Consider the following 12117-nt stretch of genomic DNA (forward strand, 5'->3'; position numbering starts at 1 on the left):
TATTCAAATCTATTACCGCATACAATCTACACTAATTGCTATTGTTTCTTTATAAATAACATCCAATATGTCAAAATAGAATTTAGTCAACTAACATAATAAAATAGCCATTTTATCATAATGAAATGTCATGTCATTTATTTCATATTATACATTTATATGGAATAAGACCATAGTACGTGTCCACACTCATATGTACACATATATTACATTATAATAGATTATATGTAAGTCGTAGAATACAGGCAGGGAGGGGATGATACACCTGCCTCCATCCATTGCTCTCTCAGCTTGTGGGGCAAGTGCATCTAGGCACGTTTCTCTTATCATCCCTATCTGAATCATAACTAAAAATTTTGAGGGTATAAAATAGGTTTTTCAAATTCCAAGGGGGTGGAAGGGGAGGGGAGGGTTGCTTACCCTCAAACACCTGTAACTTCACCCCTGTTCGAGAGAGTATCTTTCTACCATTAATTGGTATTGAGCCGTGTTTCTAGAAGCCAAAGAAAAAAATGACAAAGTACGTTATTCAACCACAGGTTTCATGTATATACATGTACGTACATGTGTGTGTCTCTATGTATATCAGCAAGTATAGATTGCATGTTAAAAACACAAAAAATGATTTAGCTTCACCCATGGTATTTCTCCCAAGATTAAAGAAATGACAGGATTTGTTGTTACGAAAATTTTTGAGACAAAGTATCCAGTAGGAGTGATGATCACAAAAGAATTTAGTAAAAATGTATGTATGATAAACATCCTGAATCTACAAAATTAACCATGCTTGCAATCAATAATTCGAAACTGAATCCCTATCTAACTTTCATTGGAAATGTAAATCTGCTGATCCCAATCCCAATTTTACATTCCAAGGTAACTGCACTCTCAACTCATTTCTCATGCTCTTCAAATACAAATGGCCAATAAGTAATAACTCGTCATACAACTATAATTGTTCTTTTTCCTTTTTCCTTTCTTGTGCGTGTTGTTATCATTATCTTTTTATTCTTGTTATTATTTTCATTGGAAATGAAACAAAGAATAGTGCTTCTAGAGCTTGATGATCATTGAAGTTCTCGTGTTTTTCTAGGCTAATATTTGTTGGTGGTCTAATAGAATACTTCCTAAGCAGTTGTTTAGATTCTTCCTCGAACATAGTTCCAAGGTTATACACTTTTTGCTTCTATTAGAAGAGTACCTTAAGGAAGTCTATTTTCACGGTCATCATCTCTGCATAAACTACTCCATTCATAAAAATTTACGCTTCAATGTTTTTCTGATGGCAGGGTAAACCCGATGTGTCCACTGTACTTTAGTTAGCTCTTGCAATTTGCATGCATTCAATGGCTCTAGAAAGAATACGAATCATCTGAGGCAGATAGGACATCTGAAAGGCCTTCCGATGGTCCAGGTCTAGATATCCGGATACCAGCTGAGAATGTTTCAGCAGCGTCCCCCCAGGTGATTCTTTGAGTTCTTTTGTTCCATCTCTTTTGGGTCAACAAGACCGTAGAGTTGTTTTTTAGTTAGGAAATTCTGGTGATTTCTCGAGCAGCATTACTTTTCTTCGCTTGGTTTTATACAGTTTGTTTATCCTTTTCTCCCAGTTTATCAGACATTTTGGGTATTTCAAATTGATTGCCTAGTGCATCAAATGCTTAACCTGGTGGCACAAGGTACTCAAGTGTTTCGCCAGATTTATGCTTGTGAAACAGAAAGCTGATTTGAGAAATTTAACAAACGAAAAAGCAATTGAATACGATTGGTTCACTTGCAAGAACCTGCCAGTGAGTCTAATTAATCTCTTAATTAAACTAAACTTTCCAATCATTATATAGCATGCGTTCCGATATCCTAAAGACTGAACAGGATTGTTGGTACTGATCTTTTGCACCACTTCGTTGGCAGCATTCTGACTATAATGACAAGGATTGACAGGGACATTGTAAAAGATGCCCTTAGGTAGATGGTTTCAGTTATATGAAACAGAAAGTTGTAAGTTTCATGCCAACTTGATGGCAGGAGATTGTGTAGACAGAAGAAATCTGAAATATGGTAGTAAGATAGTTGAAAGAGCAAAATTACCTTTAGGAAGGTAGAGAAGCATCAATTACATAATTCCATGCAAATCAAGGTGAAGTATATGATTTTACCTTTTTTTTTGAGATCAACTTATAAATCTAGTTCGTCTTGCTTAACCAGGTTTCGTTCTCTTCTTGTCTGATTTCCAGCTGTTAACTTTATATTTGTGGGACTTTTCTGTTTTTCCTCCTCTCATACTCTTCCATTTGTTTATTTTCTATAGTAAAAATCCTGAAAAAATGACAAAGAAGACCACTATCTGTAGCAAGTTGTACATGCCACTCAAAGACTATCCAACTTTCAACTTAGAAAAAGCTGTTTGCAACCATGGCTTTTTTATGATGGCTCCCAATGTTTGGGATCCATCCACTAAACAATTTACACGTCCATTGAGGCTTTCTGATTCTGTAAATTCTGTCAAAGTTACCATTTCACAACCACACGACTGCAGTTTGCTCCTTATCGAAGTCCATGATATGGAATGCATCTCCGATCTAGACAAAGAAGCTATTCGTGTAATGTTTTCCTTTTCTATTTCCATTCCACTTGATCATGGCAGCAATATTATTTTCTATTGGGTGAAAAATCATGCTGTAATAATGTCCAAATTTCAGGCTCAGGTTGCAAGGATGATGAGGCTGTCACCAAAGGATGAAAAGGATCTGCAAGAATTTCAAAATATTCATCCAAAATTCAAGAACATGGGTTTTGGTAGGATTTTTCGTGCCCCGTCATTTTTTGAAGATGTTGTGAAGTCTATGCTTCTTTGCTTTTGCAGGTATGTTCTTAGAAAGCATATCAAATAACTCTTCTATGACAGGAAGAACCCTTTACGCTTGTTGAGTAATGAATCAGCAACCCTCCATTTTTGTATTATCTTCAAGAAAAACTTTTAAATATTCTGATGCATATTATAAAATGAAGAAGAAACTATCAAAGCCTATATTTACGGAAGATACATGCGTGAATATCAATTTTGCACTAAGCTGGAATAACTGTTATGTTTACTGGATTACCAGATCCTAAAATAGTTTTTACACAATGAAGTTACAAAATTTTTGTTGTTCAATGATTTTTCTTAGTTTGTTGAGTTAATAAATTGGTCTTTTGTGACTTATTTCCAGTTTTTGTTTTCTTAATTAGTTTGCAGAATTCACTGACAATGGCTAAAATGCTTTGTGACCTTCAATCTGAGCTGTCTAATGGTCTTGAAGACAACAATTCATGCACTCAAGGGAAAGGATTGAAGAGGAAGCGCAATGTTCCTGAATATTTTCCTGAATCTACAAGGAAAATACAGTCTGTAAGAAACTTTCCAAGTGCAAAGGAACTAGCCGGTATAGATGTTGAAATTTTAAAAGATCATTGCAAGTTGGGATTAAGAGCCAAGCACATTCATGAATTTGCAAAAGATTATCATAGAGGAAGATACCGGCTGCGCAACTTTGAAAAATGTGCATCACACGAGGAATTGTACCAGAAATTGATGAAAATAAAAGGATGTGGTGCATATGTTTCTAACAATGTTTTGATGTGCTTGGGATTCTACGAAAAAGTTCCTATTGATACTGAAACAGTGAGACACCTACAGGAGGTATGCATGCAAGCTTCTCCCTTATATTTTTTCTGCTTTATTGTTTTTTTTCATCAACTCTGAAAAGCAATTTGTTTAGAAATATGGGGATTTTATCTTTTATAGCCACTTAGTGAAAGAAATTATTTGAAATTTCGAAGGCTAATTTTTTAGGTCCATGGAAGGAAAGAATGCACTTTGAGAAACGCCAAAGCAATCACAAAACAGATTTATGGGAGTTTTGCACCCTTCCAGTGCTTGGCTTTCTGGTAAATTTTAGCTCCAAAGTGTTACATTATCTTGCATTTCGAGTATGGAAAATTTCTGAGCTCGCAGCAGTGTTTTCGTTGTCAATTGTGAAGCTACAACTTTGGCCAAATTTTGACTTGAGCTTTCTGAATAACTTAGTTAACAAGTGAGAGTTAGCACAATATTAGGTGATAGTGCCAGTGCTCAATCTCATGTGGTAGTTTTATTGATCAAATTTATGTCCAAAGCACGAAAAAAAAAGTCAATTAGAGCCCAAATGTTTAGGGGGACAAAATAATACTGGGGCTAAAAGCTGCTCTAGGTTATAGAATGGAATTTTCTGTCTACTTAGCTCCACATTTGTTTCTTGCATTTTGTTTTTATACTTTCGTAGTCTTTCCTTTTGAAACCACATAATCTGTATCAATTTCATATGCTTTTTTGCTTCATCTGTTAATTTCGAACTCTGATGCACCTTTGGTAACAGGTTTGAGCTTACCAGATTTTATGAGACCAAATTTGGGAAATTAAGTATGTTACCAAGTTCGATATATGGCATTGTAACTGGAAGTCAGTGTGGAAGGAAAAGCTCAGAAGAAAATGAATGAAACAGTTTATCAGCAGAAAAGCAATCCTATCTATTGACAGAATTGCAATTTCTACTTTTCTTCCTTTTGTTTCATCATTCGTGCTCCTGCCCTCTTCTCTGTAAGTTGGTATTTTTATGGTACAACAAAATCTTTGCCTTTCTGAAGAAGAAGAACAAGGATGTAATAGTTCCTAGGATTTGCTTTTGTCATTGCACTACTTTTTTTTTTTTTTGTAGGGCATTCTTCTCTTTTGGTAAAAACCTCCTATTGACATTACAAATTTATACTTGTGTCAGACTGGAAATTGTGAAACAAAGTAAGTTTTGTTTTGAATTGCCCTAGTGTTTTGTTTTGAATTCTCCTATACATGTACAACTCAACAAAAAAAAAAAAAAACACTTCATTTCCTAGATGGAAATAAAAAGAACAAAGAAAAGAACAGGCACCGCACATCAATCTTAGTGCTAGTTTAATAAGGAAAAATCATAAATGAAAGACTTCAAAGTCAAAAGTTGGGACTAAAGCTAAGATTGGATGCACAACATAGTTTTGTCTTGAATTGACCTAGTGTTTTTTGTTTTTTCTTTTTCCAGATGGTTCCAATTAAACTCTTAGGTCTCATTTTAGAATAAATCACCATCAGACAAGATTTGATAAAAGACAAGATTTGAATGTTTGACATCCCATTCCACAATTTATGTGGTGGCCAATTCATCTAGAGGGATTTGGTTCTTAGGTCTCATTAAGATTGCAATTTTTTGGGGTTCAACAGAAAAATATATAGTAGCGATGTAATATATGTAAGATAAAAAATAGAGTTAATCGCACTTTATCCCCTTTAAGTATGGGTCATTTCTTAATTTACCCCCAACGTTTGTTTTTTCACAGTTTACCCCCCTCCGTCAGTTCAGCTAAGCAATTGCACCATTAAAAACTTCAAGATGCCGAAATTGGCATTGGAAGAGAGCCATTTGTTTTGGCTGACTAAAATGTCCCTCAATGAGTTATAAAAAGGGATGTTTGATGCTTTTTAGCCTATTTTTTCTCTTTCATGCTTCTATCTAATTGCAGCATATTTTTTCTCTTTCATTTCAACAAATCTAACAGTTCCTAAAATTTTTCTTTGTCAACTAAAAGTATCATAAAAATGTCACAAAGTGCTTCAAATAACATTGAAAGATAGCCCCCAAAAATGTGTGGATATGATAAAGAGGCACCATTGTACACCTCTTGGACACTTGAAAATCCGGAAAGAAGATTTTACTGCAGCTCAAATTACAATGTAAGAATTTTTCATTAATAATCTATTATAATTGTCTTTAATTTTGCTCTATACATGAATAAGTCAAAAAGAATTTTAGACAGTTCTATTTTCTTTTTATTTAGAACCAACATGTGGGCACTTTTCATGGGTAGATAGAAGAGAGAGAAAAGATGGAGGGAAAAGTGACTGATAGAGGAGAGAGAAAAGATGACCCATAATTAAAAAAGGTTCTGTACCTTTTATCTTCCGAATTTCTTTTTTTTTTTTTTGTCCCATGTGCCAGATGGAGGGAAATTTCCCTCCTCCATTATTCCAAGGTAATTTTGGAAACTTTTCTTTATCCCTTTCATAAAGCTAGAAATATGGATATTTTGGGTTGTTCATTATTTTTTTAATGGTATTATTGTCTTTTTATTATTCTGTTTATCTCCATTAGGGTTGACCATTAGTCTTTTGGGGTAAACTGTGAAAAAACAAATGTTGAGGGGTAAATTGAGAAATGGCTCATACGTAAAAGGGATAAAGTGCGATTAACCCTAAAAAATATGAATAAAAAAAGTGTCAATGAAACAATCTAAAATTTTTCCTATAAAAACTTACAATCCAAATGCCTTCTTATAGTTTTACAAAGCACTAGTGTTTTGTGTTTGGTGTTTCTAGTTAATTTCTTGTATCATCTTGTCAACTTTTTGAGCTTGAGATTCATTTTTTCACTCTTTTTCAAAAGTTTGGTGGTTTACGAGCCTATCCCAAGTATAGAAATTTTAAATTCCGTTCAACAATAAAACGTGAGATATGTTGTTTATTATGTTAAGCACAAGGTTCGTACATAGCGCTTCTTATTAGTTGAGCTCAGGCCACTTACTAAAACTAAGCCGGTCGACATACTTGACCATTAGACAGCACACTTGGCCAATGGTGCTTTTTTACATAACTTTCTTGTAATTTGAAAATCTAAACAGTTAACTTTTCGTATCACATACAATCATTTTTGTTTGGACATAGAAGTGTTTCTACCCCCAAAAGTTGAGGGCATAAAGTGTTATTAATTGTAAGGAAAAGTTGGTATTTTTATTTATATTTTTCACCCCATTTGTGGGTAAAGTGCCACTAAAAGTAAGATAAATTTTATTTTAATCATTATTAAAATCTTGGCATGCTTAATGGTTGGTTTAGGACTAGTGAGAGAGCTCCATGTGGACATACAAAGACATGACAGCACTTATTTCCATTTACCATTGATAAGTGACTAATTTACGTAATAAGTGTATGATATTTTATATTATTTTTAGTCACTTTGGTTATATTATTGGAAGAATATGAATCATTTTGGCTATAATTGGTGAAAAATGCTTTTAAGTGATTAAATGAGGTTTTTATCACTTTTTACTTGGATTTTGTGTATTTTGACAGTTTTGACACATTTTCGTATTTCGGCTATAACTTGAGCTACAATGATCGGATTGGGATGATTCTTGAACCCATTTGAAGATAAGAGATAGATCTACAACTTTGGTGAAGATATCTGAATCCAGTTTGAAGGTTTTCCAGGTCAAAAAGCTGAAGTACAGAGTCAATTGCTATTGGTCGAAACTGGAACAAGGCATGGAGCAGGCAAGGGTATTTCAGTCATATCTCAGCCTACACAGATCCAAATGAGGTGATTCTTGATGCATTAGAAAGATAACTCAAAAGGCTACAACTTTCATGTTTTAGACATGAGCTGGTTCAGCCTCTAACATCAAGAAAAGATCGGTTGAAGTTGGGCAAAAAACAGAGCAAGTGATCCACACTCGGATCCACTATTCATCCGAACCCTCGGCTGTTTCTGGGTTAGTGGAACCGAGCTCGGATCCATACGGATCCGAGGCACTGTAGCAGCTCGGGATCACTGTAGCAGCCCAGATTTACTGTAGCAATCCGGCCGGATTTGTGGCTGGATTCCTGGCCGGATTGTGGTCAGAGAAGTCTGCTTTTTACGCGGAAAACTCAATTTAACCTCCACCAACTCACATGGGATGCTAGACATGTGAGAAACATTCCCAGCTGTAAAAGGGAAGTGTAAAGCTTCTTTCCTTGACCATTTTTCATCATTAAAAGAGCCAAATTCATTGCAAGAGAAAGGGGATGATAGAGTAAGAGAAGGAGAGGAACATACGGGAGAAAAACTGAGTCTGCAGAAATGTAGTTCTTCCATTTTCTTTGTGTAGGATAGTTAGCTAGTGTAGTTCATCCATTCTTGTATAATAGCTATATTAGGATGAAGATGGAGATGAAGAAGGAGGAGTTGAAGCTCAAGTGACATGGGTTATCTCTACTCCAATTCTTTATCTTTTGTATTGGATTCTTAACTATGGTTATTATGCAAGTTCTGGAATTTATGTCTATTATGTGTTTCTAAAGTTTAAGCCTTGGGTTTGGTTGAACTTTCTATAATTGTTAGTGTTTATTATTTGGTTATTTGACTGCTATAATTTGAGCAAGTTATTTAGCACTTTGGTTTCTTAAATCATGATTAATCTGGTACCATTAATTGTGATTATCTAAGGTGTTGTGTCTGCAATGAATATTGAGATTTAACACTAGTTCAAGAAGTGCTAAACATAGGGAGTACACTCACGAAAGTAGAGGTGCACTTATGTGGTTTTTAGTGATTCATTTCATGTAATTTCATTGAAGAAATGAACTTGTAGCTAATTTCATAACCATGAAAATAGGTATGGATTAGTTATGTTTTTTTTTTTTTAAACTTTTTTATTTTATTAATGAAAGAGATATACACAATATTTTTCCTTACAGACGTCTAATTTTCCGAACTGAGGGCAAACCCAACTTGTCTAGAAAAATTGCCCCACGAGCTACGGTATGGATTAGTTATGAGTATAGTTGATTCACTACGAAAGTAGGTTTCACATGTTTAAGGAAATTACACCATAACTAGCCTAAATATAGTAATTAATGATCCAAATATAACACTTGCATGAGTAGTTAGAGATACCACAACCTAAGGAGCTTTTATTTGTTATTTTGTATAATTTGAGTAGGTAAAATTTGTTATAATTCATTGATAGTCTAAATAATAGAGAAGTTTTAGTAATACCGGTAATTGTTCACTCTTCCCTGTGGGATCGACCCGATATATACCCTAAACTACTAGTTGATCTGTATACTTGCAGTGAACGGGTGTAATTCGGTTTTTTAACTTGTACGTATGTAAAATACCCGTCAACCATACCAAGTAGGCGTAGCATGGTTCCTAAATCGCCGGTTCTGATTTAAAAATCAACAATTCTAACTCTTTTGAAAGGTGGAACTTAATTAGCGCCTATAGAGATGATTACGGTTATAGTTCTTGAATCTCCAGTTTCGATTCAAGTTTTATTCTGGTTATGGTTACGATTTTTTTAGGTTACGGTCCTAGTTCTGTTATTTATATTCAAACACTTGTTATTATAAAATTTATTCTAAGAAAATATGACAATGAATGTAAAAAATAAAAAATAAAAACTATATTGTATTATCATGTGCCAGGAAAAAGAAAAATGATTCAAATTTTATGAAAAGGGATCTCATTGTTAATTAGATTAGATAAGTCTTGAATTTAAATTAATTATGGGATATAGATTTACTAATGGAATGGAAAATGTAGAGGTAAAATATAAGTTCCTAGAGAACCACTAGGTATGGCGTCGTCGCCGCCTCCATAAAATGTTGGGTTTATTATAATTACAATTTGCCTCCTTGTACTTGACCCTTTAAAACCCGTTGTCTCCATCTAGGGAGGTAAAATGTAAATGACCCAAAAATAGGGCGTAAACTGTAAGTTCCTAGAAAAAATCACATAGCAACTTCCCAATCTTGTTCAGTAAGACAATTGTGTAGAATTTAAGTTTTTCGTTCTAGGGATTAATAAATCGTAGAAGGATTTTATAAGTTATTTCATCTATACCCTGGAGACAAAACATTCGTTATAGTGTTTAGATGAGCTGTCATCGATTTTGAAAATAATGAAAAGACTGGTGGTTTTGGAGTTGGATGATCATGGATGTTTTTCTCTGTTCCAAGACGTATTTGTTGGTGGTCCAATAAGTATATGACCAGTCCCTACATTAATTTTACAGCTCATTTTTGCTATCAATTTTAGTAGCTTTCGTTAATTATAGTGTGTTGAACGAGGCTTGGGAATTGTTATAGATGATAATTGGAAGCAACCCATAGCAAAGGTGATAATTGGAAGCAAACCACAGGTGATAATTGAAATTTTTTTTTCATTCATGATGGTGTGTTAAATGAGGCTTGGAAACTGTTGTATGTGATATTTTGATGTAATTCACAGCACAACTACAGATATAGAATATTGGATTAGTTCATTGACAGAAAATTCCATTTGTCAAAGAAGTCTTGAATATGGGTTAGTTGGCCTCTTTCTCGATGCATCAGTTAAAATTCTTTCATTATGACATTTTGAAGAGCTTGGCTGTGTCATTAATGCTATAGATTGGTTTTCCAATTTATAGCTAGACTACAATAGAAGTACGATTTCACTTCTGATAATACCTTCACCATATACAATAATGACGGTTGTGTTTCTAAGTTGAAACCCATTTTTAATATGGAATAATTTCACAAAGCGCCATTAAGGTCTCTAAGAGTTCACTTAGCTTTCTTAAAGTTTTAAAAATATTATTTACCTCCCCTATTTTCAAATTTTTGTAACATTCTTAACCCAATTCAAATTATATGATTAAATTATTCATTTTAGGAAAGAGAAAATGATTTCTTTTCAAGAATGCCCTTTTGTTGCCTTACTTTTTTTAAAAAACAATTGCAAGTATGATAATCAAATGTTAAAAATAAGGACAAAAAGTATGAAGATGTACTTTTTTTAAAGGGACAAAATATAGTAACTGCAACCATAAGCAAAATGCTTTTTAAAGTACAAATAAATAATAAAATTATATTTAACATGTTTTCAAATTACAGAAGAATTTTATCCTTTAGGGTTTGTCTATTTGGAAAACTTTAAGGTCATATAATTAGAAATGAACCCAATATGATTGTTATCTTTTTGATAAAAATGTAGATTTCTTCCACAAAAGTGTTGCAAATCAGGGAGATAGCTATGATTTTAAAACTCCAATATTGGGCCCATCTTCATTTACCATATCCTTATTGTGTGCCTTTAGATAACCAAATGGAAAAAATCTTTCTTTTTATATAAAATGTTTTGCGAAAATTTAATAAATTTTATAAATTGTTTAGAATCTTTAATTTTTATTTATCTCAATAGATGACTTGAAAATTTAGAAAAGAAAAAAACATTTAACACTTATTTGAGATGTTTAGAAGGTGAAAAATGTTACTTTCTTCTTCTTTACTTTTTTTAAATAAAATATCTTTTTTATTTTTTATAAAATTTTTGACAGAGTTTTCCCTTATAAATGGACGAAACTCCCTGCCAACAAACCTAAATTCAAGAAAAATATCCACATTGGCAGTTATTTAATACAAATTTTGTGCTAAGCTAAAGCATTTTTCTACAAAAATTAGGGAAACATTTCATCCACATCCTGTAGCAGCAGCAGTATGCCTAATTTTCCTAATCGAAGGCATTCCTATTCTATCCAGTCGGATTTGCTCACGAGCCAGCCTGGGAAACATATTAAAGCAGTCGTAGACCTTGATATGTTGCTTAGGGTGAATTATGCCCGCATTAGACAGTGCATTAACAGCTTTGTTTGCCTCCCTGTAGCAATGTGAGAAACCAGCAGGATCGTCAACTAAATGCCAAATTTGCCGGACCTCTTTTCGAATATGCCACGGACACTGAAAGCGCCGCTGAAGAATCCCAACTAAGACCAATGTATCCGATTGCACACATAGGTTATGAAAACCCCTTTGTACACATATTTGAAGACCAATTAGAAGAGCCAGAACCTCTGCACGAAGAGATGTAGTCTGTCCAAAGAAAGCCGAAAAAGCAAACAAAGGTAAGCCGGTTGAATCTCGAAGGACCCCACCACCTCCACCCACTCCTGGATTACCCTTAGAACAACCATTCGTATTGAGTATAAACTTCCCAATCTCTTTCACCTCCCACCGAACCAATTTGAATTCAAATACACTAACAGACGAAATCAACCAATCAAACAACTGACAAAATGTTTGCACTTCAATCATTTGTTTGAAGTGGATTTCCACAATGGATTTAATTTCAGAGAAGATGGCTTTACATATGACAGCAGATCGCAACTGGACACCCTCAAATATAGCTTTATTTCTCACCTTCCAAATGTGCCAATAGGTAATACTTGGAAGAACGAGACAGATAAAATGCTGTATCGTAGAATCTTGTG

The 12117-nt window shown here is 34.0% G+C and overlaps 1 protein-coding gene across 1 annotated transcript; it reads left to right on the forward strand.

The window, feature by feature from the left end:
• The first annotated feature begins 2324 nt into the window (after window positions 1–2324).
• LOC113699926 (uncharacterized) lies at window positions 2325–10127 on the forward strand. The gene is made up of 5 exons (XM_027220272.1): window positions 2325–2600; window positions 2700–2863; window positions 3229–3679; window positions 9925–10008; window positions 10098–10127. Exons 1-5 carry the CDS (start codon window positions 2325–2327, stop codon window positions 10125–10127), a joined length of 1005 nt encoding a protein of 334 aa, XP_027076073.1.
• Window positions 10128–12117: the final 1990 nt, after the last annotated feature.

This window comes from Coffea arabica, chromosome 7c, assembly GCF_036785885.1.
Source record: "Coffea arabica cultivar ET-39 chromosome 7c, Coffea Arabica ET-39 HiFi, whole genome shotgun sequence".
Lineage (NCBI taxonomy): Eukaryota > Viridiplantae > Streptophyta > Magnoliopsida > Gentianales > Rubiaceae > Coffea > Coffea arabica.

What these genes read in the sequence shown, in the direction of transcription:
- LOC113699926 (XM_027220272.1), top strand. Translation starts at nt 2,325, where the DNA reads ATGACAAAGAAGACCACTATCTGTAGCAAGTTGTACATGCCACTCAAA. An exon ending in TAGACAAAGAAGCTATTCGT is followed by an intron (nt 2,601 to 2,699) that starts GTAATGTTTTCC and finishes TCCAAATTTCAG; the next exon opens with GCTCAGGTTGCAAGGATGAT. An exon ending in TAATTGGAAGCAAACCACAG is followed by an intron (nt 10,009 to 10,097) that starts GTGATAATTGAA and finishes TGTAATTCACAG; the next exon opens with CACAACTACAGATATAGAAT.